This window comes from Lagenorhynchus albirostris, chromosome 16 (genome assembly GCF_949774975.1).
Source record: "Lagenorhynchus albirostris chromosome 16, mLagAlb1.1, whole genome shotgun sequence".
Lineage (NCBI taxonomy): Eukaryota > Metazoa > Chordata > Mammalia > Artiodactyla > Delphinidae > Lagenorhynchus > Lagenorhynchus albirostris.
The window spans coordinates 54,853,902-54,881,236 of NC_083110.1; the positions used below are offsets into that span (position 1 = coordinate 54,853,902).

The following is a 27,335-nucleotide window of genomic DNA, read 5'->3' on the forward strand; positions in this document are numbered from 1 at the left end:
CTCCCTCCCTCCCACCCTTCCTTCCTTCTTTCTTTCTTCCTTACATTTGCCCCCTCTTGGGCCCTGGCAAATCTTTTGAGAAAAGCAAATCTTAGAAACCAGACCAAAACCAAATTTTCAACAAGCTCAAAAATTTAGTTGTACCAATGTTGCATGAAGCAGAGGTAGGGGACAAGATTGACAGTCCTTATTGTGGGAAGACCTTGGTGGACCCAAAGATTGCTCTGCTCTGCCCTGGTCACACTGCTTCTAGTGGGCTGGTTAAAAAAAAGGATGTCAAAAAGACTGCTTTCTGCAGAATCCAGAAGTGACAATAATATCTCCACCATCAATACCAGCAGCAAGACCACCACTGTGTACCAAATGCTTATCTTGTGCCAGACGGTGGACTAAACCATGATCTATTGTCTTATTTGATCTTTAGAACAACTCCTTTACAGATGACAGATCTGGGTTTATCGAGGTTAAGTAATAAGGCAGGTATTTGTTAATCTATAAATTTGCCCAGGAAAGGGAGGGAGGTGATGCCCCAGGGAACATTGCACCTCCTCTGCTGATGGGGGCTCGGGACCACGGCCTTGGCTGCTGGGATGGAAGAAACTGGATTACCATGGGACATTTGTGTGACACTTTCTGATCAAGAGTGACAACCCAACTCACTTCAGAACAACACAGGTTTATGTGGAAAGATTTTGGTGATGTGACGGGTATGGCTCGCTCATGGGAAGTAAGCGGTTGAATCTCCAGAACTGGGAATGTGGGTCCCCAGACGGCCCTCAGCTACACCCCCCTTGCACTCACCCTGACTGCTGTTTGTCTGACTCTGGCAGCTTTGACGGCCTGAGAGGCCATGCACTGCTCAGGCCAAGGCCCCTGTGGGTGACTTTGTGGGGCACTGGGGAACTGGGTCCTTTCTTATACAGTTTGCCGGAAATGTGACAGCAGTAGACTGGGCCTCCCCAGGGCAGTCCTTCAATCAGCTGGTAGAGGGCGCCCGACAGTGTGGAGAGGATGCTTGTTGGTCAGACGGACTGTTTGGAGCTGATGCTGTGAGATTACTGGGTACCCCAGACAAGTTTACCCCATCCGGTTATTACATATTACCTATTGTACTAATACACAGAAAGATGCAAACTATCGATATAAAACAAAACCAGTTCATTCAAGAAGCCATAGATGCGAGGTTAACTGGGACCCAATGTAACTTGCACTGTTTTTTCTAGAATAGTGGCTTGAGCCTTGAGGACTTGCCTGCCTCAAGCAATATCCTGGGAAGCTGACCCAATGGAGACTTAACATCTCAAGGGTGAATTCATCTTCCTGGGTCAGAGTTGGTTTGGGGGTCACATGCTCCTGAGGTCCCTAAAGACCACGTGAGCTGCATTGCGTCCAGCGGCTCCCATGACACCTCCTCCTGGAAGGGAGTCTCCCATGAACCAAAGCCGTGCTCACCCCCCTCCCACCCCTCCGTCCCCCCATGGGACTTGCTGAGGCACCAGCCACAAAGCAGAGCAGGGACGCCTCAAGGGTGATGCTGGGGCTGTGGGTATCAGAACCACCTGGGATGATTCTTAAGACAGATCCTGGACTCCCCTGCATCAGTGCAGGAAGGGCCAGGTGCCTGGTGCAAGCAAGTGGCCCCCTCCCTCTGCCCCCCCAGCCTGAGAACCAATGGGCCAGATGGCGAGACTCCCAGCACGTGAAACTAGAATGAGGGATTAAGGATTTGAGAGGAAGTCATGGAAGTATGGACCCCGTCTGGGGGGCCGGGGCCCACATAGCTCAGAGGAAGCATCTGTATGAGATGAGCTTCCGTGGGGTCAGTAAGCCTGGGAGGGGAGCAGGGAAGAATTTTAAAATTGAGAAACTGAACTTTGCCAATTCTTACTGGTCTCAAATACGGATGGGAATTTAGAGGCATGGGTCTTACACAACCCACCATGGGAACTTGGAGAGATGCCTCCACTGGGACGTATCCCCAGGTCTCGTGGGGAGGAGGTGAGCTAACCTGAGGGTTGTGGCCGGAGAATTCTCAACATGGGTGATGGCTTGATCTCCCGGGAGTTCCCCCCCTCTCGCTTCCCCCCTTGTTTACCCTGCTCCCGTCTGCAAGCCTCTGCCAGCCCTCGATGCCCGCACAGGGTAGTGGGACTGAGGGTCACTCACCAGGATGGGCCCCACTTCCGCAGAGATACAGGCCCCGGAGAGGGCAGCGGTAGCTGGAGTGCAGGGGCACAGGGCGGGCAAAGTACAGCTGGTCCAGGGCCATGGCGCAGTGGAATATATTCTGCAGGAGGCAGGGCCACAGTCGTTAACATAGGAGTGTTACATTCTCCACTCCGATCCCCTCCCCTGTTCTCCAAGGAAGGTTCGTCTCCTTCCAGGATGTTTTCTCGGGCTCTTGTGATGCAGAATGAGGAGGTGAAGAGAAAGAATAGGCACAAGTCCTAGGGCTGGGGGTGAAGTTTCCTAGAGGCATTTTTCAAGAAGGAAAAAGGGTAGGGAGCCTCTTCAGAGGGTAAGGAAACTGAATGGGAAAGAAAAGGGAGATTTTAAGGATGTTGCTGTGGACTCTGAATCCCCCTCACTCTGTTTGAAAAATAGAGGAAGTTGATTTATTTTGACTCTGGTACATGTTTCTTTGGCCAAGACACCCAGCTGAGCTTGTGCCTTGGGGTTCCAAGGTCACAGTAAATGGCAGATGGATACTGGGAGCTGAGTGCGTTTCTGCTCCACTGGCCTGGGTCAGACCAGCCGAGGAGGGAGGAGGTGTGGGGGAGGGGGAAGGGCACACCTGCAGGGCAGGTCTGGACAAAAAGACCAACATCTGCTGGACGTCCCCGTGGGGATGACCTTCACCTGCCCCATCAACGTGTCCCAAACTGAGCTCGTCTTCTTCCCTCGAGTCGAGTTGGCTCCTGTCCCGTCTTCCCTGCCTCTGTGGATGGCATCACCTCCCCCTCCTTGGCCTTCAGGTGGACCCTTTACATCCCCTCCACCCGCCCTCTGCACGCACATGTATCAAGACTTCTCAATCCACCTGCCCAAGCCTTCCGCCTCCACCCTTTCCCTTCCCTTCCCACTGCCTGGCCTCTCTCACTATCAGGCCCAGCGCTGTCCAGTAAAAATATAACGGGAGTCGCACATGTAATTTTAGATTTTCCAGTAGCCACATTAACACTTAAAAGGAAACTGGTGAAATTAATGTTAATAATATATTTAATTTAACCCAATTAAATGATGTATTTAATTTAAGCCAATAGATCCAAAGTATTATCATTTCAACATGTGGTTGGTATTAAAATTATTGATGAGACATGCTACATTTTTCTGTACTTGGTCTTTGCAATCTGGGGTGCATTTTATACTCGAAGCACATCTCATTTTGGCCTGGCCACATTTAAGGGCTCAACAGCCACACGAAGCTAGTCACTGCTGTATTTGACCTGCCTCCTGACCCATCCCCCTGCCTCCAGGCTCAGTGAGTTTTTGATAAGAGAAGTGTGAGCACATGCTGCCTGGGGCAGGGGAGGTCCCTCTGAAGAAAGGCAGATGGGAGGGGCTGACATGGACATCCAGGCAGAAGGGCCGCAGTCCTGGTGACCTGCTCAGCAGACGCTGCCTCTCCTCACTCCTCCTTCACTGCCTAAATCTGACGGTGTCTCTGTCCCCTCTCTGCTGTGGTCTCTGCCTCTGTCCTCTCTTCCTGCTGAAGGCTGGGTGTGGAGGGACAAGATAAAGCCGCGTGGGCCTGCCAGGGAGTCGGGGTACAGGGAGAGTGTGACGAGAGACCCCAGTCCTGTACTCACCCCCCCAGGAAGCCCGAAGACTCTCTCCAAGTCAGGGGGTGTGAGGATGTCTCTGCCCACCACGGAGCCCTTGAAGCCGGGGGCGTAGGCCTCAATGCAATCACACACTAGGTGTCGAACACAGGGAAAAGAGATGGTGTTAGGAGAAAGAGGCATTACGATTGTACAGCTCGGCATATTTACTAAATTCATTAAACTCTACACCTAAAATGGATATTTTTTCATATGCAAATTATACCTCAATAAGCAAAAAAACAAAAACAGTCCACAGGCAAATAAACAATTCATTACAGAGACCTATGGGTGTCAGGCTAGTAGAGCCTCCCACTCTTTCCCACCTTTTTAGTCCAACCCTAAACACTTGTCTCCCCTTCAACATGCAAAAATTTCTTCACCTCATTGCTCTGCTCAAGTTATTTCTTTTGCTTGGAATGCACTTTGCTGCCTGGTCGACTCCTATTCATCCTTTAAAACCCAGCTCAAATGTCCCTTCCTTTGGAAAGCTCTCCTGTCTCTCTGGCTCATAGCTTCCTCCTTTGGTTCCCCCAGTCCGTTGTACTGTAAGACTGCTTTGTTAGTCTCCCCCGCAGGACCGTGAGCAACCTGAGGGCAGGAACGATGTCTTTTTGTCTTTCTTCGCTCAGGGCCTGACCCCAGCAGTTACTCACTGTGTTGATTTAGGTTTCCCTGGGTACTCCTCTCTCCCTGGCACAGAACTTGCAGGTGTTAATCCTGAATGGGGCAGTCAGGAGGAGAGGAGGCCATATGGGATGCTCGGCCAGCTGTCACTGTGAAGCCAGGGCGGTCTAGCCCTCCTTACCTCTGTCTGCGTGAGCGTTTCTCTCCTGCTCGTCCCAGGCCTTGCCTGCAGCCAGTGTGTAGGGCGTGTACTGAGTGAAGAGGGAGATGACATGGCAGCCAGGGGGAGCCAACGTGGGGTCCAGCGAGGAAGGGATGCAGAGCTCAATCATAGGTCTGCGTGCGACACGGGGAGGAGAGAGGGAAGGGGCTGGGGAGCCACTCTGAGATGACGGGACAAAATGAAGGCCTGAGATGGGAGGATGCTGGGGCCAGGCCGATGATCTCTGCAAGGTCATGGTGGTGTTTGCCTGCACGGGCTCGGTGACCACAAGGACAGTCCAGACCACCAACGGGGAGCTCCCTCATCTCCAGGCCCCTGTCCCCGGCCAGACCGGCAGGCTCGGGGCTCTCTGGTCCCTCCCAGGCCAGGGTGGTGAATGAGCGCGGTCCCTGTCGTCCCACCACACCTCCTGTGCTCTAACCAGGGGCTCAAGTGTCTCCAGGGTCCCCACCTGTGGGAAGGCAGGCCATCCATGGCGTCTTCAAAAGCCTGATGGAGAAGGAGGGTGTCCTCACAGTTCAGGTGGATTGAGCATTGGTGATGGGGCAGCGGCTGGCCCCTGGGAGCATTGGGGGCCGCCAGGAAGTCAGGCAGCCTGTCGACAGCCACTGAGGGACCAAAGAGGAGGGTCAGGGCCCAAAGGCCTGTGTCCTCAGCCCCCCAGGGTCCTCTATCTCTACCCATCACCTGCTCACCCACATGGTGGACTGGAAAGAAAAAGTATGAAAAAGTGTTTCACCTTCAAACTGGGGGGCAGGCTGTGGGGCAGGGGATAGAGATGATGATGAAGGTCAGTCTTTCCCAGACATGGAGATTTCTCACTCAGATAACCTCAGAAGAAACAGCTCTACAATCTGGTGTGCCTCTTACCATTGATCTTGGTAACAGGCGACTGGGTGTCCAGCTGGGAGATTCTCTCCACGAACTCCTCAGGAAGCCACTCCTGAAAGAAGAAGGTTCTACCCTGGGGGTGGCCAAGGCCCCAAGGGGGCTGCTTTACTCCTTTGCTCAGACTGGTCCCTCAACCTGTACTGCTGGAGACCCTCTGCCTCCCTCAGAGCTCGGCCAAACCACTTCCTCTGTGAAGCCCTCCTGGACCCCTCCAGCTCTGCGCTAACCACTTCTTCCTTTGCAGTCTGCCAGCGTCCTGGCTGTAAATGGCCCACACCAGCTCCTGCTACGGATATGGCCCGTGGGCTGCAGCGTCTTTCACCTCTGGTCTGTAAGCTCTTGGAAGTCTTGATGATCTCAAAATTGTCTCAAGATGCTTTTGAACTGATGTTTGCTGAATTTGATTAGTGGAATCACTCAGAAAAAGTGGTGCCTTGTCCCCAAGAATAATCCCCCAATCGCTGGGAGCTCCATGCTCATACACACATTATCATATCTTTGGGGGACAGGGAAGGTGTGATCAATTGCAAAAACTGCCCCAAGTCCCCAACCCTCCTTGTATGCACACCCCTTTTTATTGCCCTCCCACTGTGACTGAGCTTGGCCATGAGACAAAGCTAATGTTAGCAAATAGGATGCAAACAGAAGCACTTGCGTGACTGAGTTTGCTCAATTTTGCCTTTTGCCAGATCTGGACTACGTGCCTGGGGATGAGAGACACATGGAGCAGAGCTGAGTCATCCCGGACATTCTGACAGAGACCTCTCGATTAGCCACAGCCATCAGCAGGGCCCACTAGTGACCCGCAGCTGCTGGAGGAGTGCGTGAGTGAGCCCAGATCACTTGAACTCAGCCAAGATCAACTGATTTCTACCGCTCTGTGTGCTAAATCCGTATTTCTTGATATGCCCAGAAGCTGTGTGGTTGTTACGCAGCATTCATGTGGCAACAGATCACTGACACAAACAGTGGAATTAGAGCTGGTTAGAGGGGAGAAATCAGGACAGCAGGAAAGCTGTAGAAGTAATCCTGGGTTGAAAGTCAGACCTGAGTTCTAGCTCTGGCTCTGCCAATTGCTAACTGCCTGGCCTCGGTCACCTCATGTCCCCGGACCTTTCCCCTCACCTGTGAGGCTTCTTTGCTGTTTGCTCCCTGCCCGTTAGGTAAGGAGAGAAGACAGATTTCCCCACATCCGGAGAGACTTGGCACTCACATCTCCCACCCTGATGCAGCCCTGGTCCCCTTGATCCCTCCACATTCCAACCCCAGGCAGACATCTCACCTCCACCCCCAGCCTCACCTGTGGCGTCAGCTTCAGGAAGGTGATCTGCGGTGACGCGCTGGACAGCACCACTTTGCTCCTTACCTCCGAGCCGTCTTGCAGAACGACTCCTTGAACGCGCCCTCCACTGCTCACCTGCACCTTAGCCACTGTCTGAAGCCACGGGAAAGAGCCCCCAGGGTCCCCGGGCAGGGAAATGCAGGTGAGTCTTGGGGGATTTCCGCTGTCCATGCTGCCCCTAGGCACTCGCAGCCTCATCAGCCCTGGCCCCGATTCTCTGCAGCTCCTGGTGAGGCGTTAGCCCACCCCTCCAATGCAAAGGCTCAGCCCAAATGTGGGCTAGTGGCTGGGAATTCAAATGGGGTAGGCAGAAGAACTGGGACCTGGTTCACAGCAGTACAGGCTGCAGAGCCCGAGCTCCTCGATCCTGAGCCAGGCCTTGTCCATCAGTAAAATGAGGGACTCTCCAAATCCGATACTTTGTTCTATTCTAAGATCCTTGCCAAAAATTGGGGTGGGGTAGAGGGGCTGTTCACCTTTTCAGTGAAGATACTTGCTCCGTGTGCGGTGGCTGAGCTTGCGATGGCGTCGGAGAGGGCACCCATGCCACCCTGGACGTAGCCCCAGGCCCCCCGCATCCCCTCCAGACCCCCCATCATGTGATGGAGTAACACATACCTGAGGACAGATCATCAGAATCAGTGGCTGGAGGTGGGGTTTAATCTCAGAGTTCTAGATGCAGAGAGTCCTTCCCGTCCTGTATCTTCAGCCCCTCCCTGCCCCCATCCAGCCCTGTCCGACTATCCTTTAAATGAGCTCAAGACCCTTGCAAGAGCCCTTCGCTTCCCATTCTGCATCCTCTCCCCCTGTAGACATCTGCGGGCAGACCTTTGGTTCCAACAATGTGGCAGCGATGCCCAAACCTGCCTCTCCAGCTCTCTCCTGAGTGCCAGCCTGTATGCCCAGCTACCCACAGATATCTCCACTGGCATGGCTTTGGGCAGGCATCTTAAACCCATCCCCTTGTCCCCACTCCCCAGCCTGCTTCTCCATCCCAGTGAATGGCACCTTCAATTTCCAACAGAAAACTGGGTGTCAGTCTTGCCTCCTACTAGGCCCTCACCACCTACATCGTCGAGTGCCTCCCAAAGAACTTTCCAAGGCCCCACTCCCTGCTGCTTCCTCCCTGGTCCAGGCCATTCTCTTCTCTTTCTTAAGTTGCTGCAGTAACGTCCTCCTAATCGGACCCACTTCTCCCACTCGTTCTTCCCTGTAGACCTTTCTCCACGTAGAACCTGGAGCCCAGTCTCAAAACTCAGCTCTGCTCCTGTCACTCAGCTCTTTTCAAGCCTTCACTGGCTTGTCGGTGCTCTGAGGACGATGGCCAGTCTCCAAAACTGGCCTTCAGGGCTCCTGCCTGCTCGTCAGCCTCGTCCCTCCCTACACTCCCCCCACCCCACCCCCACTCCTGTTAAGCCAACTCTCAGTGCCTTGAATAGATCATATGAGCCACGTGCAGCTCCTACATTTGCACGTGCTGTTCCAGAGTCTAGAAGCCCCTTCCTCCCTCTTCTTTTATTTGGCTAATTCCTCCTGTCCTTAGAGTCTCAGATGAAACATCTCTGTCTCGTGGGGGGCTTCTCTGAGCCTGGACCACGTTGCCCCACCATCACAGTGCCCACAGCTCTCCATTCCACTCCTTGCTCTGTGTCTACCTCCCCCATTAGGATTTCAACCCCATTCACTACCGTGTCCCCGGACCTAGTCCCCAGGCAAGTGCTCCATCGATATTTATTGAAAGAATTAATGAAAAAACAAATGACTTAAAGGCCCATTTCACAAACTGGGCAGTGGCTAAGCCTCCTGAACACCCACAGAGAAAAGGACCAGAGGCCCCAGCTGGCAAATCCAAATTGGCTGGTTGGTCTTGGCCAAGATGTTGCAACTGCTGCCAGCTCCCACTTCTCCTGGGGATTCGGGGCCGGCTCAGTGTGTGCCGGAAAAGCACTACCAAGTGCTCTTATCCCTTGAGACACAGCTTCCAGCTGCATCTTCTGGTGCACTGGAAATGGCCCAAGACTTGGCAGCATCCTCTATCCCAACACACACACACACACAACACACAACGCACACACACAATACACGCACACACAACACACACACACAACACACACACACAAAAACACACACACAAACAACACACACACACAAACACACGCACACACAACATACACACAACACGCACACACAACACACACACACCGCACACAATCAACACACACACAACACATACACACAAAAAACACACAACACACACACAACACACACAAACAACACACACACAACACACACACGCACCCCTCCATTCCTGCTCCTACAGGGGCTCATTAAATCATACCACAGCTACACACTTCACTGTGTCTGACTGCCCCCTCTCGGATGAGGCTGTCAGCACACCTCCTGCTCACAAGGGGAAAGGCAGCTTCCCATCCGTGTGAAGGTATCTGTGTGTGTGCGAGTCCTGGAAGCCAGGGAAAGGATCTGCGGGAGAGGGACAGGCAACGGGGATTTGTGGGAAGGGAAGAGATGATAGATAGGTAGATAGGTAGATAGATAGGTAGGTAGACAGGTAGATAGGTAGGTAGACAGGTAGATAGATAGATAGATGATAGGGAAGAAGATGCTCATGTTGAGATATCACAGGAAGCAGGACAGAGGTGTTTCTACTGAAGCAGTAGGGAGTAGTGGCTAAGAAGGAAGACCCAGGGTGGGGTTGGGGGCAGGTCAGACAACTTGGGCTAGAAATCAGCTCTGCCACTTACTAGCTGTGTGACTTTGGGAGGGATACTTCCCTTCTCTGAACCACGGCTCTCAGGTGTTGCTTTGAGGCTTAAATGAATCCTGTGTGAAGTGCTTCCTCCTGCCTGGCTCACTGGGTGAGCTCAGGGAACGGGAGTTAACGCTCTCGAGGGGGGATCGGCTCCACCGCTGCTGCCCCACCTCACCTGCCACACTCACCCACTCCCCGGAATGTAGGGACTTGTCATGGCTCCAATCACAGAATCCGTTGCTAGAGTAGCCTTTAGAGGCTCAGACTCAAACCACTGATCCAGCACCTGGGACAGCAAGATAGCCAGGAGAAGGGCTTACCTCGGGAGCAGAGGCCCCCTCACTGCAAGATCCAGCCTGAGGCTGGGGAGCCCCTCACCTTGAGAGCTGGAGCTGTGAGGACCTGGTAATACTGGGGCAGCTGGGCTCCCAGGATGCGACCTAAAGGAGGAGATCCATAAAATGTGAACTGAGACAGGCAAGAAGGGAACACTCGGATCCATAATGTCTCTGCACCTGTTTCTTTACCTGTAAAATGGGAGCACAAAATATTCTGTACCCCGAAGAGCTATTGTGAGGATTAAACGAGGTATGTAGAGCATTTCTAAAGCATTTCCATAGGCACTTAATACATTTTACCTGTTAGAATTATTTTGGGGCAATTTTTAATTTGTATCTTATTCCCCCACTTTGAGTTCTGTAAGGCCGTGCCCTGGGAGGCAGCAGCATGGCTAATCCATTCCTCTGATACTGATTCAAACGATCTCCGAGAGTAACTGGGCACTAGGACCTTGAAGGCAGAGGTCATGAACCCTAGGCATTGCAGCCCCACTGCCCAGCTTGGTGCCTGGCACATAGCAGATGCTCAATAAATATTTACTACATGAATGTTTATTGTATGACTCTCCTTGGACTGGTAATCTGGGAGGCGATGTCTACTTCTGGCATCTGTGGTAGATTCTACTGGCTCTGACCCTTCACCCCTCCCCGTGTCCACACACTTTGCCATGTAGCTCTGCACTGCTTCCCTCCCTAGCTGAGTTGACCGCCCTGCCCCTTGATTCTGGACTCAAATGATTTGCTTGACCAGTGGAATGTTTACTGATGGGATGCAGTCAGAGGCTTGGAACTGGCCTGCACATTGGGGCTTGCCCTCTGTGCTTCTGTCATTGACATAAGAAGGCCACTCCTGGACTAACCTGTGGCTTCCAAGAAGAGGATTAGAGACACCTGGAGCAGAGCTGCCCCAGCCACAGCCACATGCGTGAGACCAGACCAGATCAGCTTGGCCCAGCTGGGATCAGCTGAACCATGCAGACACTTGAGAAATAGATGTTTATTTTTATATGCCACTGGAATTTTGTAGTCTGTTATGCAGCAATTTTGTGACCACAGCTAACTGTTGCAGTATTTTTCTAGAATATAGAAGCTAAACTGATTTTTGTCCCCTAGAGGAGTGGTAGGAAATAATAGCAGGCTTGGTGAAATTTCCATTCTCATACCCACAGCAGACATCACTAATTCATCACAGACTTTTTTCTTGCTGAGCCCAATAATCTAGCATCCTTCTTGTATGGGGGCATCTTTTCAAACTCTCTTGGGCCCCATCTCTTATTCCAGCCATGCCTATGGTGACGAGCTCCGTGCAGGCTCTGCTCAGCTTCACACAGTGCATCCCACCTCAGACCTGAAGATGTGCCTCTTCATTTCTTCCCTGGGGCTTCTCTGGCACCACGACAGGACACCTACGGGAACCCACGTGGCACCCATGGATGCACAACCCAGAAGTTAATGCCTCATGTGGGAGTTAATACCCCAGGGGGCAACCTCTGACCACTGGAGGACAGAACCCAATGAGTAAATGTTTCCCCTTTCTCCTCCTGGGCATGTCCTCATGTGCATTTCCTAAGGCTTCTCAGAGGGAAGGACCTCACCAGCCACAGTGGTGGCCAGCTCAGTAATGCACCCTGCTATCGACTCTCCCTCTTTCCCGTTTCTCCTCCTTTCCTTGGGATCCCCCTTCAAAATGAACTACTTGCACATAAGCCTTTGGCTCGGGCTCTATTTTGAGCACGCCATCCTAAACCTTTGCCACTTCAAGTGCTCCAGGTGGCCCCTATTAATCGATGGCAGCTGGCAGGCTGCCTTGGAGGTTCAGGCTCATGTCCAATTGTGGAGAAGATGGGCTCAATCACATGAAGGTGCTCGTCATGCCCAGATGCCTGCCCTTGGACTTACCCGCCTGCAACAGGGGCTTGAGGGTGGAGAGCGACTTGAGCCTCTGCAGCAGGGAGCCCCGCTGGAAGGCCTCCATGTCCACCGGGGCTGCATCCAGCAGAGGGTCAATGGCTAACGCCAAGCGATTCATGAAGGCCTCATATTTGGGAAAGGCCTGGAACAGAGCTCTGAGTCAAGGCCCCATTGCCTAGAACCCCACAAAGACGCTGTCCCCATGCTTGGCCCTCCAGCTGCCCCATGTGGCCTGCTGCCCCCCAGCTGAGGCTCAATTCCTCAGGCCTCACGCCCAGTGTGGCTCAGCCTGTCTGTGCTGAGTTACCCCCAGTTCTAGGTCTGTGTGCTGATGTCAACACTAGGTGAGGTCAGAGAGAGCCTGGGTAGTAGGAGGGTCACCATGTAGTGGCAGGGACAAGGGGGTTGATGTAGGCCAAGACCAGTCATCAGCCACGGAATCCTCAAGTATCCTAGGAAGTGGTCTCTGTGATAAACCAAAAACCACTGAAAAGTTTCTCCTCTCTGTCCTGTCTTTCTATATCTTACTGATAAAAGTAAGCTCTCTCTGCCTGTATTCCAGCATGCTGACTGCTCCTTCCTGGGCTGCAAATCTCCTGCATCCTCTTGTCATCAGCAGGGACAGAAGCTTGCATCCCTTCACCCCACAACCTCCCGCAACAGAATCCACTTCGACAGCCTGGTTATGACCCCCACACCCCCTTCCCTGGATGGGCGACAGGAGCAAGGATGGGCACCCGTGGTACCCGAGGCCCTATCTTAATTCTCAGCCGAGAGCTTTTAATTTTTGGTTCATCTAGACTCATGGATATACCCATGGAACTTTAACGACTCTTACATAAAGAAAAGCTCTGTGTTGAAGTACACTGGAGAATCTTGATTAAAATGAAGGGAAACGGCTTTCTCTGCAGCAGGTCTTTAATGTGACAATGTGCAAAGACAAAACCAGAATTCAGCTCCTTACTTTCCACAGTGGGATGTGGCCTCTGCCTCCCGCTCCTGTGGTCACCAGCACACAGGGCCCCGGCCACACACGGCCAAGGCCACTGCTCTCTAGGCCCAGGGAACTGGCCTTGTCCTGAATCCTCTCTAGTGCATCTGAGACGAGCAGGGCTTGGAGCAGAGGGTGTAGGCAGCGGACCCCAACTCACTGCGCAAAAGAATCACTTGGAAAGCACTTTTTTTTGGTTGACTTGATCATCAGCCAGTGTTTGGAAACCACTGGCTGAAGAGAGATGCTGTGTCTGTGGTTTTCTTGGTTTTACCCAATACTAGATTAACACAACAAAAAGCAACACGCACGGATTGGTTAACCCAGGTTCTTCTTATAAAAATGTTTCCACCAAGATATGAGCTAATGCTGTGCCTTCAGCTTGTATCTAGGCTTGGTACAAAAAACGGCCATTCAAAGAATCTTTTTATGTCTGTAAAACCAATCACACCGGGCCCGTTACATTCAACGACTCGTCTAGACAAAGCTACCCAGCCAATTCCTCACGGTGCAATCCTAGGAAAAGAAATGTGCCTTCTCCGTCAGATGTGTGTGCTCCCCTTCACCAGACCTGCTCGCCATCATGGACACATTCTTGCCTCGGGCTGCCAGGGGATGATGCCAAAATAAATGAATATTTATTACGATGCTCTTGTCCTAAATTCCTGATCCAGTGTGTTCTATCCTTAACTGTCTCTGATCTCCCCTTCTTCTTTCTGGCCTTCATGTGCTTTAATATTGATGACCACCTGGAATTCTGTCTGAAAGCAGGAGAGCTAGAAAGCACTTAGAGCATAAGGACATATCAGTGGACTCCCTTTTGAAATTCAGGCAGAGGCCACCTGAACAGCGGCCTCATGCTGAACACACACAGGTTTGAGGGTCTCCAGTGTTCACTGGTCTTAACCAACTGTCCTCCACCCCTTCTCTTTGCAGTGCCCAAGATCAAAGGCTGGCACAGACTGGAGCCTTCCTAGGGCGGATGAAGTGGCCTGTCCACACCCTTGTGGCCTTTGACAACCTGCTGTAGGACAAGTCCAACCAAGTGCATTTTTTTCCAAGAGCGGCCACCAGGCTGAGATGGAGGAGATCAGTCTCTGGTCACCTTCCCTACCTGGGCATCCTTCCGTGAGAACTGGGCGATCTGCTTCTGGTTTTCTGCCATGTCTGTGCCCAGCAGAAGGGACCTGGGCACCTTGCCCGCTGTGCCCTCTTCCAGCATAGGTGTGAATGAGTGGGGGTTTCGAAGATGAAGCCTCAGCCCGTGTTTCTGCAGAACACAGACAGCACAGGTAACATTTGAGGGGATCTGCCCATGACCCTTCTCTGATTGTGTTTGTGTGACCGCTTAGGTACCTGCATGCAGGTTCCCAAGGCCTGTGGTCCTGGTTCCTAATTTTGATACAGGTGTATAAAAAGCCCTCTTGCCCAGGCACCCTATGGCAGACCATGCCATACCACGCCACGCTACCCAGTGCCAGGGACTGTACTAGGGTTTACGATGGTTACGTCACAACAGCTCTGTAAGTATATCATCCTCATTGTACAAATGCCACAGCAGAGGCTCAGAGAAGTGAAATAACTTGTCCAAGGTCACATGGGGAGGTGGATCCTGGTTTCGAAACCACACCCCTGTGACTCCAAAGCCCTGGCTCTCAGTGTTAGTCTTTAAATGCCCCCATCTCAGAAATAATAACTAAAACTGAGAAAGACACAATAAAGCCACAGTCATGTGAAAATCCATATTTACAAGGTGGATAAATCATTCACATCAGAAACAACTTATTTACTTTGCAGGCTCATTTACTCCAGGGTCACTTTAAATGGAAGTTCCCTTGATGCATTGAGAATATGATTTGATTTACAAATATTTGACTAGCACACAGAACTTTCCAAGAGTACACTTACTTCTTCAAAGAAGGTGGAGATAAAACAAAAAGGGCCTGTGCTGCCTCCACCAATAAGACTTACTGCTCCCGCTGGAGACTTCTTTCTTCTTAAACCACTTTATTGAAGTATAATCGACGTACAAAGAGCTGTACGTATTTAATGTGCAACTTGACGAACTTGGCGTTTAGAGACTTCTTCCCCCAGATACTTGGTCTGCTCCCTCACCTCTTTGAGGTCTTTGCTCAAATGTCACCTGAGTAGCAAGCTCCCCACCCCCATCCCCTGCCCCCGAAATGAGATCTGTGAGCAGAAGTTTTAGGAAAACGTGAGGAAACCAAAAGAGATTTTTCCAATAATTACAGCAGAAGTTTCCCCAAACCACAGGTGTTCCAGATGGCAGGGTCTCCACGGTTGAGGGTTCTGTGGAGGTGAGTCTGAGCGTTGGTAGGGGCAGGCTGGGAGACCCGCAGGATCCTTTCTAACACTAAGATGGGGAATGCCTTTGATTCCAAACTGGAGGAACTTCCAGCTTGGTTCCTCCTGATACAGTGAACTCTTTCCCACCCAGGTGGCATCCCTAGTTCCTCTGTGTCTCTCACCCTTGGCATCACATCCATCACCAAGTCTCACAGCTCAGCCTCCAGACCTGGTCCACATGTCCCCGCCCTGACTCAGCCTGAGCCGCCACCCTGCGACCATGGCTGCTTCCACCGCAATCCACACCATCCAGCAGGTGGTATGACCTTTCATAAGGTCATAAATCCCATCACTCCACTTGTCGATTTAACACCTCTGCTGCCCCCGGAGCTCAGGATAAAGCGCAGGCCCTTGCGTACAGTGCGCGAGGCCTGTCTCCTCTGGCCCCTGGCCCTCTCTCACACCACCTGCTGCCTCTCGGCTGGGCACTGTCTGCTCCGGCCACATGACCTTCCCTCCCCTTGGGCCTGTCCACCTTCACTTCCCTCTGACTGCAACGCTTTCTGCTCAGATGTTCACAGGGCTGGTGACTTCTTGGCATTTGAATGCTAGCTCAAACGTCACCCCTTCAGGGAGGTTTTCCTGGTCACCAGTCCAGGCTGGGCCTCCAGTTCCTCACTGTCACATTACTTTATTTTCCTTTCTTTAGGTGGCACTTACCTCTCCCTGAGGTCCTCTCACTAAGAGCAGAAGCCTTGCCCCCTTCCCTCGCCGCTGTCTCCCCACATGCCTCTCCCAGGGCCTGGCACAGGGCAAGTGCTCAGAAGCATTTGCTGAATGAATGAATCAATAACCTCCCCTCACCAAAAAAGGGACCCAAGAGGATCCCAAGGGTTGTTTCAAGTCTCGATAATTGAACAGGATTAATGTATTTATCTGATTCCAGGACTTTCTCTCATAAAGGGAGCCGTTGTTATTCTTGATGGTTTTGATGATGTGGTGTCAGAATAAGAAGGGGCTGTTAAACCACCGTTATATTATCCCCATTAGATTTGCTCAGATCACGCAGTTTCCCTCTTGTAAAAAACAAAACGCTTCTGATTTACCCATGGGATTTCTCAGCATGTACAGCCGTCCTGGCTGGAAATTGCCGGGAAGGGACAAGCCGTGCATTAGGGAGCAGAGAAATGGGAGAGTTAAGGGGTGTGGTTCTCAGAGTTGTGCTCTGGGGTCCTCCTACTTCAGAATCATTGGCTCCTGGGCCCACCACAGTCCCACAGAATCACCCTTCGTTCCTCTGAGCAAGAACCACTTTCCCACCAGTTACCCAGATTGTTCTCAGGGACCTGAGAGTTTGAGAGCCCTGCCTTAGAGAGATTTCCGAGGAAAGCAGGAGCAAAGGGATGGGGTTGGGAGCCAGAAGGTGAGTGCAGGTGGGAGGGAGGACAAGGGGGTGCCACTTGAATGAGGTCAAGGCTGGTCCAGGGAGAGCTGGGGAAGGCAGCTGCTGGCTGATACAGGATGAAAGACACCACCTCCCCTCTGCCACATACACCCAGGGCAAAAGCTCTGCCCTCCTTGTCTGGATCCCACGACTCACTGTGGGGCCCCTGTAAAAGCAAGCTTACTATCCAGGTGGATAGAACTGCGAGATGATCTCATCGACAGCTGGGGAAACTGAGACTTGGAAAACAGGCCCAGTGAGGCCTCAAGCAGGTTGGCGGAGTCATCCTCTGGCTCAAGTAGAGCTCAGTCTAATCGGGCACAGGCCCACAGTGGGAAGGTCTGAGAGGAAGTAGCAGGCCACAGGTCCTTCTGGAGCCTCGGTTTTCTCAACTGACGAATGGGCATAATATTGGGTTGGCCAAAAAGTCCGCTCGGATTTTTCTGTAACATGGAAACATCGAATGAACTTTTTGGCCAACCCAGTAATACTAGCTGACAGCTGTCGAGCACTGACCATGCCCCAGGCACTGTACTAATGATTAGCAAACACCAACCTCTACAATAGCCTTATGAGGCAAGCACTATTACATCTCCATCTTACAGATGAGGAAGATGAGGCACCACCAGGCCAAGTCATACAGCTGGTAACAGCAGAGCAGGGATTCAAAACCGACCAGTTAGGTTCCAAAGTCTGCAATCTCAGTCCCGTGCTCTACCGAGGCCGGAGCTGCTGGAAGAGCTTATGTCTGTGACCTGGCCCACTGTCATCGGCAAAGTGCCTGGAGGTGCACGAGGCTGAGCTGGGTGGCTATCAAGGTGCCCATGGCGGCGGCACTGCACAGAACGAGGAGGAGTCGGTTAGACCTGGCTCAAGTTCTTGGTCACTTCCTAGTGTGCAAACTTAACCCCCCTGAATCTCGGTTCCCTCATCATAAAATGGGGACACTACCTGCTCGCGTCTCACAGACGAGGACAAATTGACAGAGCATGAAAGCTCGTAGCCCACGATGTGACACTGGTAAAATAACTGCTCTTTATTATTGTTTTGGAAACAGAATATTCCTAGAAAGAGGAGCAGTTGCCCTCCTATAGGTATCTTCTGAGTTGTCAACGTCCTGTTAAAATAAGGTACCGCGCACTCCGGATGGGATTAGTTCTGTGCATCACGCAGCAGGACTGCTTCCCACCTTGATCTGAGGACCATTCTCCTATTAATGCAGCCCAAGATCAGAGATCAAAGGATATGCTCAATTCACTTGGGAGCTGCTAGTTAAAGGAACCCTATGAGAATACCATTTTCAAATGAGTAACTTTTTTAAAAAAATAAAGAGAACGGACTTCCCTGGTGGCGTGGTGGTTAAAAATCCGCCTGCCAATGCAGGGGACATGGGTTTGAGCCCTGGTCCGGGAAGATCCCACATGCTGCAGGGCAACTAAGCCCGTGTGCCACAACTATTGAGCCTGTGCTCTAGAGCCCGCGAGCCACAACTACTGAAGCCCGCGTGCCTAGAGCCCGTGCTCTGCAACAAGAGAAGCCACTGCAATGAGAAGCCTGCGTACCACAACAAAGAGTAGCCCCCGCTCGCCTCAACCAGAGAAAGCCCGCTCGCAGCAACGAAAACCCAATGCAGCCAAAAAAATAAATTAAAAGAAATCCCAGGAAATTATTTAAAAAAGAAAAAATAAATAAAGAGAATAATTATGTGAAAATTTCTGTTCTGTGATCCTCAGCTTTCATAAGTTAGATTTTTAAAAGGAGGGTCTACCCCTACCCCTCCCCTCACACTTGCCACTCTGCATAATTGGCGTGTCAGAAAATTGCCTTCACCTGTAGTCTGGTTTGGACTGAAGTCCACAGACCCATTCCCAGGGCTTGGCAGGGTTTCATCCAGTCCTGGCTGGTGACAGGTGTGTGCTCTCTCTCTGTGTCTCTCTTAGGGGCACAAAGAATAATTCATTTAATGGGTGTCAGCGGATTAATGTCTTATTAATTTAAGATTTAGGGCAAAGCTGGTGCTGAGGTGCCGTCAGCGTCGTATACAGACGGCGCAGGGGACCTCTCTCCAAGGGGTGGGCGACAGAGGCGCCAAGCAGGTAAGCTAAGTGGGCTCCTGGATGCATGACCAAGTTTGTCAAAGAGGCAGTGAGGGGGTGAAGGAATCTGAAGGGGCGGGGGGCAAGACTGTGGACCAAGGTGAGGCTACGAGGAGTCGACAGAGGCAGACTGTGAGTTCTCAGGATGCCCTCAAAATGGCCCAGGAGCCCAGAGAGGTGCAAGTCCCCGAGTCCGACTTCCTGCTCAAGCTGCCGAGGACGGTGACAGGCTCTCATGTGTAATGAGGGCAGAAATCAGCTCAGGTCCTAAGGCAGCTTTGCAAACTCAGATGCCCAAGGGTCCTAGCAGGTTTCCTATGGGGGCTGGACAGACCCCAGGAAGTGATGTGACAAAGCAGAGCTGGGACCGAATCCACGTAAAGGGCCAGCCGGTACAGCACGGAGGAACATGGGCCTGATGTTGACAAAGCCTGTTCTTCGAGAGGTTTGATTGTGTATGAAATTTCCTGATCTTTAAGACACTGGGTGGGCCAGACAAAGCCCATTTGTGGGCAGGCACTACGGAGACCATGGGAGATAGACACACCCTCGGAGGGAAGAATAGCAACTGCCCACTTCCCCAGCCCCCAAGCCACGGAGCAGGTGGACACACACACACACACACACACACACACACACACACACACGCTCTACCTTCAGCTCCAGGTCGGTGTAAATCTGCGGTCGGAGCAGGCTGAGGAGGTAGGATGCTCGGGAGAACTTAAACCCTGAAAATGAATCGGATGAAGACAGTAGCCAGGGGTCACCAGTGGTCACCCCCATGCCCCTCACCCACCTCTTTGGCTCACCTGGGATCATTTCCTCTGTGACAGCTGCACCCCCGATCACGTGGCGTCTCTCGAAGACTGCCGTGTTCACCCCCAGTCTCTGCAGGTATGCCGCCTGGGGCGGGGCACACAGGGCCCTCCCTTTACCCCTGGGGGCTGACCCGCACCCTCAGGGTCCTCACCACAGGGCTGGCTCAAGCTGTCCCTGCCTCTGAGATGCCCTTCCCCCTGCCACCCGTGAATGTTCACCCCCCCCGAGATGTTCTCTAAGACCTGACATGATTGGTCCTGCCCCTCCACTTCCCAGCCCGAGGTGACCTTCCCTCCTGCAGGGTCCAGTGCCTCTGTGAACTCTTCATCTCCTGGGGAGGTGGGGTGGCAAGCCTCGCTCTCCTCACTGGCCGCAGGCAGGCAGCACGGTGAGCTTGCCTTGTGAGTGCTGAGCCCAACCGCCCAGGTTCCACTCCTCTTTCTCTTTTCTGCTGGGGCGGCCTCAGTACCTAATCCATCCAGCCTCAGCTTCCTCATGTGCAAAAATGGGGCTGATGATAATAACACCCACTTTGACTGCTTCACGGGGTCACTGAGAATTCTCTGAGCTGGTCCCTAGAAGGGGCTTACACAGGGTCCCTGGCACATGGGACGTGTTCAATCAGTGAAGCCATGATTACAGCACAGCCTTATTTTGGGGAACAAATGATGCGGGGGGGGGATTAACTTTTCTCTAGCACTTAGTGGAAAATCAATAAATCTTTGTTGAACCGAACTAGTCCTGAGTCTACAGACCTAAAATGCTGGTCCTCACACCACCACAGCTACTGCCCCCACGGTGACAGCAGGGATGGTGTAGCTCTGAAGGCAGACTTTTTGAAAAGTTCGCTTGGCTACTACAATGTGCCAGACACCGTGCGAGCATCATCTCGTATAATCCACCCTAGAGGTAGGCACCGTGATTCTCCCCATTTCACGGAGAAGGAAACCGAGGCTCAGTGAGGCTAATAGCTCAGGATCACAGAACAGATGAGTAGAGGTGTCAGGAACTGAACCCGGGCGGTCTGGACCCAGAATCTACACTCCTGACACATCCTAACGGGAAAGGAGAAAAGAGCAGCCCAACATGACATTCAGAAGGTGGCCTGGCCCTCAGAGGTAAGCCCTGTTTCTCCCACTAGATGTGAACAATCTCATAATGATGACCGCAGACAGGGATAATCTAGACCATGACAAAATGGGACAGAGCAAGCCCACTTCACAATTGTGTCTAAGCACAAACGAGACAGGGTCTACTGGGCCACCACAATACCATCTCTCTCGGCCAAGACGAGTGATGCTACGTGTGCACAGTGACCGCTCTCCTCACCCTAGTCTCCCCTCCCCGCGCACACGGTTACTGAGATGCCCGCTCACAGGGCTGCCCCCACTCTGACAGTATCCAATCTAGAGCCGACCCCTACTTCCTTAGGCTCTCCCCAAAATCAGTCAACCGAAGTGCGTGTCCTAGAGTTAAGTTCCTCCTATACCTCTTATCCTGGGACGCCCCATGCTGTCCCCATGCTCACCATTTGTGTAAGGCTTTATGAGCTGGGTCCTTGGGGCACATCATCTATTCCCTTCACCTCAATTCGGTGAGGGTGGGCATTTTAATTCTCATTTTACCATGGCTCAGAGAGATAAACTGACTCGCCTTAACCTTTGCAAATGGAAAGTGGCAGAGCTGGGGACAAACCCACGCTGGTATTAATACAAAATCAATGTTTTAAATTACTGATCGGTTGAGTTAAATAATGTCCCCTGTGAAATGTTCAAGTAAAACTGCTGTGTCAGGAAAAGTCTTAAGATTGAACACAGGTCTCCTGGCTCTCCATGTTGCTGAGCCCCCTGCATTGATATTCTAGAGCATGTTAGGCTTGTGGCCTGAAGCCCAGTAGCACACACTGTGGTCTCCTAGGGGTACATGGACTCTGGTCTGAGAAGCACAGCCTTAGGGTAACCCTGGCCTGCCTCAGCTTGGGACCCAGAAGCCACCTGTGCTGGGGCAGGACCCTGCTTCCTCTGCTAGGTCGGCTTCCTCGCTGTCTCCAGGGCGCACTTTGGACTGTGTATAGCTGCTGTGTTCCCCGGGTTGGTACCTGGCCTAAACCTAGCTGGGGAACATGGGGTCTGCACACAAGGACAGCCCACTATCTGGAGTCAAAGGCCCCCCAGCCCCAGTTACCTGATCCTGCAAGCTCCAACCTGCCTCCCAGGCTATGCCCATTACACACTTTCCCAGCTATTTATCACCTTGCTTTTGAAAGGTCATGGGGGAAACCTATGAGCATTAAGGAGAGGAGAACAAGGGAGCCCCTGATATCCTCCTTAGCAACTGCAGATGTCCATTCGAGCCAGCCGCTGGTCAGCACCAGGGCGCGAGGACTAGCCGGCCTTTCCTTCTCCCCCTCGGCATTCATCCTCTGGCTTCCTTACACTCCTGCTGAGGGCCACACACCCAGGGACCAATGAAGAGGGGCAGAGTGGGAGGGACTCACAGCCACCAGCCCGTTGTGTCCTGCAACGAGAAGGAGGAGGGGGGAGGAAAGCGACAGTGGTCAGTGGGCAGACAGACACATTCCTTGAGGAGTGTGGCCACCCACCCCTGTCCCCATGCCCATGAAGATCCTGGAGAGGTAGCAGAACTTGGGGGACCCCCTCACCTGTACCTCGATGTTGGAACAGCATCTAGCTCAATGCTGTAAGACACCAGTCTTTGGGGAGTCAGAAAACCCCGGTTCTTGCCCTGAACTGAAAAAAGTCCTGTCACCCTGGCTTGGCCAGTGGCTCATGCTGGAGTGGGGACAAGGAGAAATCCACAGTCATTAGTTGAAAATTATCCCACGAAGCCTCGCGTTGCTGGGCTTCTGGCACTTGGGGACGAGTGGGTGACTGTCAGAGGGAGTGTGACAGTTGACTTAGCAGGGAAGAGAGGGAGGCGAGGCTGTACGATGATGCCAGACGTCCCTGCCTGGCATGGAATCACCAGCCGTCCGGGTGAGCGCTGGTCCCGTGGACAGTTGCTGCCAGGCATGGCTTGTTGTGCCCAAGCGTGGCTCACAACAGTGCCCCAGAAGGGGCGTCTTTGTCAATTCCCAGCGTTCCCCAAATAAAACAGGAACAGCTCAAAATGAATGAAACACACACGGCTTTGACGTGCGCTAGAGTAGCTCAGCGTGCTCCAGGGGTACCAGCTGACTGGGCAGATTGGTCTACTATAGAGTTTCTTTCCAAAAATTTTAGGCAGGCTGCCCCTGGGATAGGAGCCCTGAAAGTTGGCTTGGGATCCGATGTTCCACACCAAGCCCAAGTGCAAGTGCCTCCAAGCTAGCAAGCTAGCACACCAAGCTAGCAAGTGCCGCTCCAGCCCTGAGAAGCTCCAGGATCACGTGAGAACTCGAGTAAACACCGATTCCCCAACCCCTCCCCAGAATCTACTCAGCAGGTTGGGGCCGTGGACCAGGATGTACTTCACAGAAGCTCCCTGGTCATTCTGATGCAGGTGGTCTCAGACCCACAGGCCGAGCACATGGGGCCCTGGGGTTGGGGCCTCCCCTTTCCTTAGTCTCAGAATAAAATGCAGCAGCTGGAGAAGTCCTCGATGGGTGGAGAACAGGCCCTGGCTGCTTTCAGGGAGGGGGGCCAGGCCTCCCCTGGGACACACGGCACATGCTTCTCTTTGGTGGTGGGAAGTCACTCTGAGTCTTCAAAGATGCCAGAAGGTAACTGTGTTCTCTGAGCGCCAACCTGAACCCAGCGTTGACTCTAATAAAAGGCTCGGCCATTAAACTGACAAACATCCACAAACAGGAGGCAGCAATGACCCCACATGATGGATTTCTCACGGCTGAGTTGGTTTTGTTTTACATTTTCCACATAGAGACCTGCCAGAATTTTCTAGGTCATTGAGCCAATTTATCATCCATTAAAGGAATCTCTGAAACGGAGTTTTTTAAACTCTTTGGCCGTGATCTGAGGAAGAAACGCATTTTACTCTGTGACCTGACACCCCCCCACACACATAAATGTATTTCACAGAAACGAAAGTTTCAGGAACTAATATTAAATCATCATGTGATAAGCATGTGATGATCTACTTGATTATATTTCATTTAAAAATGCTGATTGATATAGTACTATTTTTAATATGTTTTTGATAATTTTCTTAAGAAAGTTTCAAAAATATGATGGAAGGGAATCATGAATGGATGGATTGCAAGCTGAAATTTGGAAAGCCCTGCTCTCAAATACATATGACAAATTAAAGGCAGACTGTCCTGGGCTCATCCTGGCTTCTGCTGTCTTCCTCACGCGTAAAAACAGAGGGCCTGCCGGACCTGCAGTGTTGAAGGGAGGATAACCGGTAATGCACGTAAAGCACCTGTCCCTTAGCAGACAATAAAAGGTAGCTGCCTTTTAATCAGTGCTGATTATAAATCTTGGAAAACTAATAAAAGCTTCCAGGCAGCAAGGTCCAGTTCAGTCAACACATGTAAGCCCACAAATGCACAAACAGACCTCAAAGGGCAAAGGTCGAGGATCCAACAGCCCCAGCTCCTCTGTCCTCCCCCACTCCCCTACCCCCAGTCCTGGCTGAGCCTTCCTGCAGCTTCTGGTGGCCTCTCCTTTCCCCTTGAAGGAGTCTTAAGCTGTGGGCTCGGGCTCAGCTCATCTCCAGGCCAGACCGCAGGGTTCCTTATGCAGCAGGCACGGGGAGCTCTGGAGAGAAGCTGCCCTGAACGTGGGTTCTTGAATGTGTGGGCTGCAGATGCCCCCATGAGATCCATTCCAAGTGTTGGTTAGATGTACTGACTTCCTCAGAATCCTAATCACCAGGTAGGGGGCCCAGGAACTGCATTTTAACTAGTTCCTTGGGTCATTCTTAGGCAAAGTTAGTCAAATGACTAAATCAGGGTCCTCTTTTAAGGTGACTCCCAGTGTGGCTTCAGGGAGCAGAGATAATCTTTATCTTAGAAGATGCCACTGTCTTCCTCACTCAGGCTGGAAATGCCTTCAAACCAGCAATTAGAGAAGCAACGTCAAAGAAAAACTCAGGCCTGAGACTCACACACTTGTGGCAATTCACCCAGGTGTCTATCTGGGGACCTACGATCAACCTCTCTGCCAAGAGGCAGCAGGGCTGGGCTGTCACCAAGGGCAAGAAAGGTGGGAGGCACTTCCACTTCCTGAGCCCAGTCAGTGGGGGCTGGGGCAGGAGTCCCCCAGCCCCGGAAGTCGGTGAGATAGTTGTCAAACGCAGCCCCTGGTAAAAAATTAAATTACATCAACTTACTTACAATGAAATAATTATATTAAAAACCAAGGTAATAAATATTCAAAGCTTGTCACTTCCTGTTTTACTTTGCTTTAACGGTTGGCTCTGCTTTCACGGTTATTTACCTCTAGAGACCCACAGAGGGGCCACGCTACATGATGATCCTTGGCTGCATCTCTCTCCCAAATCCACCTTTGGTGACATCACATTGGTAACTTTGAAAAAGGCCACAGTAGGAGTATTCACACTATGGAAATCTGCAAACATTACACACCAGGGCTTGAGTTATTGTTTTTGGTTGTTAGACTTAAGAAAGTGATGGAGAACCTGCTAATAAAGTAGATTAAACTTGTGTCTGTAGCTGTTACACTGTGAAATGTGCAAAAAATTGAGGAACTGTTCTTCCAGTGTTCGAAAAACATTATCTGATTGAGCAAAGTCATTCCTGTCGTTGAGGAAGGCGTGAAGTTCAGACATAAATCTTTGTTTCACTTTCTTTCTGCTGTTTAAATAAAAATATCAAACTACATTCTTTTCAGAACTATTTTCATTTGTCAAATTGCAACCACAGGTTGGTTACTGAGTTTGGCAGAAGTCACAGGTACTTGGTAAGAACAGATTGGCTACCTGGAATTTACAGTATTGTGTGTATATATATATATATATATATATTTTTTTTTTTTTTTCGGTACGCGGGCCTCTCACTGCTGTGGCCTCTCCTGTTGCGGAGCACAGGCTCCGGACGCGCAGGCTCAGCGGCCATGGCGCACGGGCCCAGCCGCTCCGCGGCATGTGGGATCTTCCCGGACCGGGGCACGAACCCGTGTCCCCTGCATCGGCAGGCAGACTCTCAACCACTGCACCACCAGAGAAGCCCAGTATTGTATTTTTTATCTGCAAAACTGTGTGCTACACTTCTTTTACTTCCGTATTTATAATAAACTTACGTATGGATATACATGCGCACATTTTCCCTGGAGAGGTGACTAGTAAAACATTGGCCAGCACACGACTGCTCTTTGTAGGGGTAAAAATGAAGAAATGCCCAAACAGGGACACAGCTTTAAAGCTGTGTGATGAGCATGTCCTTCCAGGCCTGTCTTGGTCGCTCTGTATAAACCCAGTTGGAAATAATGTCAGAAGCTGAAATTGGGGCTCTGTGTGAGTGTGAGTGGAAGACCCGGAGGAAAGGCAGCCTGGTCCTGGCCCGCAGCCTCACACACTCGCAGTGGAATCAGGTGCCCTGCAGCCTGGGGCTCAGCAAAGCATAGCAGGGTCACTGCAGCAGGTCTCCCACGTGCCCAGGCAGGCAAGGCAACAGGGGCTGTCACCCTCTGTGCGTAGGCAGGAGAATCTCTGGGACTCATTTCTATTTTTTCCTAACTCCCCTTTATGGAGCAACTGCAGTGTCCTTGGGGGTGGGGTGTCTCAGTGGTCAGGGGGTGGTGACCAGAACTCAGGGCACTTGGGGTGGCTGGATTTCACACTTCTTGTCCCAGGGCTCTTTCCTTCCAAACCTTACGTACCATATGCTTTCCAAGAGTATGGTGGCAACTAGCTAATTTCACAGGAGATACGTGGAAACCCCTGAATTCACCTAGTCCTCCCTGGTCATTCTAGATGGGAAGACTCAAGCCCAGAGAGGGCAAGAATCTGCCCCAGGCCACACAGTGAGTCAACAGCAAAGCCAACCCCAGAACCCCGGCATCTGCTCGCAGACAGGTGGGCTTTCCACACCAGCACCTGCTCTCATCCCAACTCCTGGCCAGCTCGTGCCAGAGTAGAGGGGCGCGAGGGCCTTCTGAGCAGGGCTGCCCTTCAGCCCCTCAGCTCTGGCCCAGCCCACTTTACCTGCTCCTATTACCACTGCATCGTACTCCGGCTTCAGACGTCCCCTGGCGTCGGAGTGAGCTCGTCTCAAAGCGGGCTGGGGAGAGGCAGCCACGGCCCTGCGGAGCCCTCGGCCACATGCAGCCATTTCTGCCCGGGCTAGGCCAAGAATTTGCTTGCAAGCAGCTTTTCGTGCCTCTCCAGGCAGGGGGAGGAGCAGGGAGAAAGCAGGAAGAGAGGAGGAGCTGCAGCCCAGCTGCCGTACTTGGCCCTGGGCCACGACTAAACAGGGGAGGCTGAGCTGCCCACAGCCCAGCCTGACCCCGTCCACACCCGGCCGAGTCGCGGGAGGTCGCCTGTTAGCCAGGCAGAAGTCCTGCACCTCCAGGCCCCCAGAGAGTAACCACCGTGCTGCTAATTCTCTAGGGCTCCTGTGTGCCAAGCCCTGTGCTGACCACGGTCGTGCAGCCCCTCGTGTAAGCCCCAGAGGAGGGGCACTGAGGCTCGGAGAATGTGCGTGTGTGTGTGAGCGTGCTAATGAGTGTTCCAAAGGTCCGTCTCCTCCCCTGTGCTGTCCTGCTTCTGGTTAAGGAATTAAAGGTCCCGGATGAGTTGGGGGTGGGAATCCAAGTAAAGAGAGGGACTTGGGTC

General features: G+C 52.1%; 1 protein-coding gene across 1 annotated transcript; it reads right to left on the minus strand.

Moving 5' to 3' along the window:
- Positions 1–1,299: 1,299 nt before the first annotated feature.
- On the minus strand, positions 1,300–26,832 carry PYROXD2 (pyridine nucleotide-disulphide oxidoreductase domain 2). Its single transcript, XM_060126184.1, has 16 exons — positions 26,706–26,832; positions 22,078–22,097; positions 19,571–19,664; positions 19,416–19,489; positions 14,029–14,184; positions 11,912–12,065; positions 10,053–10,114; positions 9,863–9,960; positions 7,381–7,522; positions 6,863–6,997; positions 5,542–5,614; positions 5,123–5,279; positions 4,630–4,784; positions 3,810–3,916; positions 2,167–2,287; positions 1,300–1,414 (listed from the first exon to the last, which is right to left on the minus strand). The coding sequence occupies exons 1-16, from the start codon at positions 26,830–26,832 to the stop codon at positions 1,344–1,346; spliced, it is 1,746 nt and encodes a 581-aa protein (XP_059982167.1). The 3' UTR covers positions 1,300–1,343.
- Positions 26,833–27,335: the final 503 nt, after the last annotated feature.